Genomic DNA, 5,787 nt, shown 5'->3' with positions numbered 1-5,787 from the left:
CTTCAGTCCAACAGGGGAAATAAAATTACCCTTTTCGCTTACCTACAGTACTGTATGGATGTGTTCGTTTATTTTGAGTTTAAGTCCAGTGACGTCACACGTTCCAATTGTACACTGCAGTTGGAGCAGTAGCACGATAATGTAATGTTTTGTTGTTATCCTGCTCTGTCTTTCATGCATCAAGCATAAAGTGCACTGGACAATAGTGTGCGTAAAAGTTGTCGCGGGTAATTTTATCCTCTGTCAATATACATCCCATGCAACAAAAATTATTGGTGAATCGTCAACGGAAATAAAAAAACAGGTATTTTATATTGTCTGTGTTCAAGAAGAAAAAGAAGTTAATTTCAAAAAAAATTTCGATTTGTTCGATGTTGTAAAGATTTTACAAGGTGACCACATTAAATTATAGAATTTCCGCATTTTTCCCGAATTATTTCACGAAATTCCCGACTCTCAAAAATGAAAATTCAATGATATTATTTCGTTAAGTAAAAATTTATTTTTGAAACCCGAAATGCGATTTTTTTTAAATTTATTATTTCCACATTCCGCATGTGACATAAAATGGACGGTGAGTTTCTCAGCAACAGTTTTTGGGTTGGATGTAGGGTTTAAAAGATACTGACGGGATTGTTTCTGGAATATATGTACCTGGGATCTGAAACGCTTTCAAACGTATCAGATGCACTCCACCTCTTCATACTCAGATTTCAAAAAGTTTCATTTATTAGAATTGATCACATCCAAACATATTTCGAGCATGTCCCGGATACCCTCTATGATCACTTCCTGAATTGAACCAAAAATGCATAATTTGCGATTCACATAGAACGTTACGGAAAAGAACGTCCACGTTCCGTCAACGTCTCCATCAATTCACATATGCAGTCAATGCTTACGGCAGCACAGTTGCGTCAAATGTCAAACGAATGATTTATTTAATGTTGTTTATAGTGTCGACACCTACAACTGTTCTAAATTGCAATGCCCTCTTCCGAATCAGCATGTCTAGAATCAGTTCTAATTTTGAAAAAATCAATGAAATTCATTGAATTTGATTATTTAAATGCTTAAAACCTGTATTTCCTACTATTATTATTCGAAAACTGGGAGATATGCTGGCATTAAAAAATGCAACCATAATCGAAACAAAAGTCAAGACACAAAGCCCAGACAAAAACCCAACGCGCCGTCCGTCTCCGTCAATTATTCTTTTCTACAAATCCTGCCGGTTGTTTTCGTTGAACGTATGCTGACGGGTCGTTACGTTGCCGATGTATGTGAATGTTTTCATAAGAATTGCATGGAAGAATCATTGACGTAACGCGACGTGACGTGACGTGAACGTAACGTGGATGTTGTATGTGAATCGCACTTAATGCGCATCTTCCATGCAATCGAAATTCCACAATTCAATGCAAACCAAATTAAGTAATTGAGTTACTCTAATGAAATATTCGCATGCCTGATCAATCAGGATAAAAAAATAAGCAATCATGTTTTAAAGCTCATTGTGTGATTCAGTCAAATATGAGAATTTGTTCAGGTTTTTGTTTAAAGTAATAAGCCGTGCTTAATTATTTCAAAATAACACTGGACAAAAATGCTTAGCAGGAATGGGAGCGTAAGAGACGAGATGAAATAAATAACACGAAGTAAGTAGCACTTTTTTAATGACCCTGAATCTGACTCCTTTTTCTTTAAAATGTGCCCCATTTTTACTTCAGAGTCTTCATTTATTTTAAGGACTTTTTTCTACTCGTATGGCAACATTATAGAGATAGAAAGAAACGTACAGGGAATGTTATTTGTATTCCGTTACAGAATACGCCACGAATAAAGATATATTATTTTTATTTCCTCGCGAGTTAAAACGATTTTATTTCCTTTTAGCACGATCACGATGTCCGAAATTCCGCTGGGTTATCTGATGTGTTCTGACGATCCACTCTGTTGTCCCACAGTTATTTAATCGGGTCGATGCATTTAATCGGGTCGGAACATTTTTTGTGTTACAATGTGCAAAAAGGAAAACATGTTCAAATTTACATGCATTCAATCGATGGTATCATTTTTTATGGTTTATTTCATTGTCTACCACTAACCAACAGAGCGAGTAGTAATATACATGTTATTCTATTCAGGTTGGTCAACCGTTATGTTTCGGGAAATTATAAAATTTCGAACTAGTTCAGAATATTGGGTCATTATATGTTTTCGGAATATAAATTAATAACTTTTAGTGATGGTCACACCTCATTCCCCTACAACGGTTTGAGCTGGACGAGTTAACTAGTTAGGATAATTATATGGAGCAGTTTCTTTCATTATATCAATCCAAACCAGTAAGCAAAATGAAAGCTAAAAACGGGTACCATTGGTTGCTAGATTCCTAATTAAAAGAACGAATGTAGGCATTATCTGAATGCTAGATATTGTAGTTATTCCTGGCGTGTTAATAATTTTCATGTTGTAGCTAGTATGCTCAATGATGGATATACTAGTATGTTGCAAATGATTCACTCAATCGAAGCTCAATCAAACCCAACAGTGAAAATAATTATATATATTAAAAAGGCACAAGAAAAAAGAAAAAAGTTTACAATGAATGTAACGTTTTCGCAGTTAACTGAAGGATTATATATGATCCGTTCTGTTACTGGATGAACAAACTTTTGCCATCAAATCAGTGGACTGCAGATTTTTTACGACTATCTATTTCAATTCTAAGTGTGTTATGTGGGTATATACGAACAATGTGGGTGGGTATAAAAAAATAGAAAAATAGGTCTAATCATACTAATAAAATAATGTTTTTTTATTCGCTTTTTGATCCACTATCCTTAGACACTAATAGAAAATCAAGCTTCCTTAAATATTCTACGCATTCTTCGGAATTGGAAGTGCTTCATATACTCGGTTTGTTATTGAAGCATATCGACTGTTTCTGTAGACTTTCATTTCCTAGGCAGGTTTAGAGGCGAGATCGTCGATGTACTCGTGCCAGGCTGTTGAATGTGCTCAAGATGTCCCACTACATGACCCGTGTTATGCTCTGGAGGAGACGCCATCGGCAGACCGAAAACTGTTTTTAGACATAAGTGAAAGAAATATGTACAGTTATATTGGAAAATGAATATAAAATGTCATTAACGGCTTTGTTTAGCGATAACAAGTTAACTATAACTTCTTCACATGCCGAGAAAATATTCATCTTGTTAGGACCTTCTCCAGTAGCCCTGGTCTCACTTTTATTATTAACTAGCTGACCCGACGAACTTCGGTCCCCCAAAAAATGATTTTCATTTTATGAATACTTTCAAACATTCACGTATTCTTACTAAATGAACGTTGAAAATTGGTACTACAGAGTGAATATGGAAAATACGGAGAATATTTTCAAACAAAGACAATTCAAATCGAACTATTTCTTCCAACACATTGAGCGATCCATTTTTATTTATATAGATAGAAGATATAGGAGTGCGTTTTTCGTCTGAAAACCCAATTCCACTTTCGAACAAAGATCAATTTCGCTAGCACAAACTTCGAATGGGCTAACAATGCTTATCATGATTTAATTGTAGCACATATGAGAATTCAATTTTCCGAGTTTTTGGTACTTCTTTAGAATGTTCCGAAATTTTTCCGATTTTTCTCTCCGATATATTGATCTACAGGAAGAGACGAAAACAAACAAAATAAAGATGGCTCAAATAGGACCATTCCTTCCTTTGTTTTTGCGCTTACCAACAATTTATATAGATAATTGTTGCATATCACATAGTAGCCAACCAACCACTGTCTCGATGTGTTGACAACCACCCTGGCAACCACGCATGGATAGACCTGACAACCCAAGCAACCACGACCATAAAAGGATGACACCAGCGCTTTTCATTTCATTCTGTATTTGGAAGTTATAGAATAAAGAACTCCTATAATAATGGAGAACCTATTTTAATCTTTTCCTGAAGAATACAACATTTGGCGACGAGGTTATTACGAATCGCTCAAGAAGGAAGAATCGATACGATGGCATCACCTGGAGGAGATAGTCAAACTGGCGAAAATCTTATGCAGCAGATCTTACGGCAGAATCAACCAATGGCGGAACAAAATGCAAGGCTAATGGTCATCCTGGAACGCTTCGGCAGTCAAGAAGAGTCAGAATCTGGCTGACGTTCAAGAAATCCGGAATTCATTATCGAATCTCTGGCGTCCAACATTCAAGAATTCTCCTACGATCCAGATAACGGCAAGTTTTCGACCGGTGGTATCAAAAATATGAAGATCTCTTCCTGAAGGATGGTGCGAAGTTAGACGACGCAGCGAAGGTACGATTACTCCTGAGAAGCCTCAGTGTCAATGTTTTCGACCGGTATGTCAATTTCGTGCTCCTGAAACACCCACGGGAATTCACCTTCGAAGAAACCGTAAAGAAACTCATGGAGCTGTTCTGTGTTTGGATTTCACTGTTCAGCAAACGCTACAAATGTTTTCAAGTTTCGAAGAATAATGTTGATGATTTTGTCTTTTATGCGGGAATATGCAACAAGCATTGCGAAGACTTTGAGTTACAAAAACTAACCGCAGATCAATTCAAGAGCTTGATTTTCATTTGTGGACTCCGTTCATCAAAAGACACCGATATCCGTACAAGACTACTCTCAAAGCTCGAAACGAATACCGAAGAAGATTGCAAGCTAGAAACACTAGTCACGGAATGTCAACGTCTTCAGAACCTCAAGTTCGATACTGCAATGGTGGAACAGAAACACAAGTCGGAAAGCTCTGTCTGTGCAATCAAGCAGAAGAAGACTCAACTGAATTCATCTGGACCGAAAACCTATGCAAGTTGTAAATCAAGTATACCAAGGACACCATGTTGGCAATGTGGCGGTATCTCTCTTATCTCTCGAAAACAATGGAGCAAAAACCTTGGACCGCCTCCACTACTTCCCACCTCTCGAGTAGCAACAACAGCGTCTGGACAACCTCTCAAGCTTCTGGGCGAACTTTAAAGTACAGTCACACTTGGAGAAATCACCAGAACCGGTAAGCTTTATGAGGCCAGCAACAACCTCAACCTGTTTGGTCTGGAATGGATAGAACTGTTTGGACTTTGGGACAAGCCGTTGTCAGCAATCTGCAATCAAGTTCATCAAGATCTACCCAGCGTAATCCAACATTACAAGTCAAGATTCACCGACGTTTTCCGTCAAGGCCTTGGACATTGTAAAAAAAAACGAGGTATGGTTGTTCCTGAAGCCAGGAGCTGTACCATTCTGCAAACCGAAACGACCGGTTCCATTCACATCCGTTGCAAAGGCGGACGGTGAGCTGGACCGCCTACAAGAACTAGGGATTATCACTCCGGTTGACTTTTCGCAGTTGGCTGCACCAATCGTGATAATTAAGAAACCAAGAGGAAAGATTCGAATCTGTACTGATTATTCAACTGGTTTGAATGCTGCCCTGGAATCCAACAATTGTCCGCTACCAGTTCCAGATGATATTTTCAGCAAACTCAACGGCTGTGAATACTTCAGCATCATCGATCCCAGCGATGCCTATCTTCAAGTAGAAGTAGACGACGACTCGATGAATTTACTAACCAACAACACATATCGCGGTCTCTTCCGATTCAACCGGCTTGCTTCTTTCTTTCATCTTCAATGGCACTAACGTTCCTAGAGGAACTTCGCCGTCTCAACGTAGTATTAATTGCGTCATTTTTATTAGTACTTAGTTGAGATTTCTATGCCAAATAACATGCCTTGA

General features: G+C 37.9%; 1 protein-coding gene across 1 annotated transcript; it reads left to right on the top strand.

Moving 5' to 3' along the window:
- The first annotated feature begins 4,930 nt into the window (after positions 1 to 4,930).
- LOC129765873 (uncharacterized protein K02A2.6-like) lies at positions 4,931 to 5,691 on the top strand. The gene is made up of 2 exons (XM_055766311.1): positions 4,931 to 5,061; positions 5,202 to 5,691. The coding sequence occupies exons 1-2, from the start codon at positions 4,931 to 4,933 to the stop codon at positions 5,689 to 5,691; spliced, it is 621 nt and encodes a 206-aa protein (XP_055622286.1).
- The last annotated feature ends 96 nt before the right edge of the window (positions 5,692 to 5,787 follow it).

The sequence above is a fragment of the Toxorhynchites rutilus genome, chromosome 2 (genome assembly GCF_029784135.1).
Source record: "Toxorhynchites rutilus septentrionalis strain SRP chromosome 2, ASM2978413v1, whole genome shotgun sequence".
NCBI lineage: Eukaryota > Metazoa > Arthropoda > Insecta > Diptera > Culicidae > Toxorhynchites > Toxorhynchites rutilus.
The sequence above is the reverse complement of the archived record's forward strand: the minus strand, read 5'-3'. Positions and strand labels throughout refer to the sequence as shown.

Excerpts from the sequence above, each read along its gene's own strand:
- LOC129765873 (XM_055766311.1), top strand. The coding sequence starts at position 4,931 with ATGGAGCAAAAACCTTGGACCGCCTCCACTACTTCCCACCTCTCGAGT. Across the intron at positions 5,062-5,201 it reads TGGAGAAATCACCAGAACCG|TCAAGATTCACCGACGTTTT; the intron begins GTAAGCTTTATG and ends CAACATTACAAG.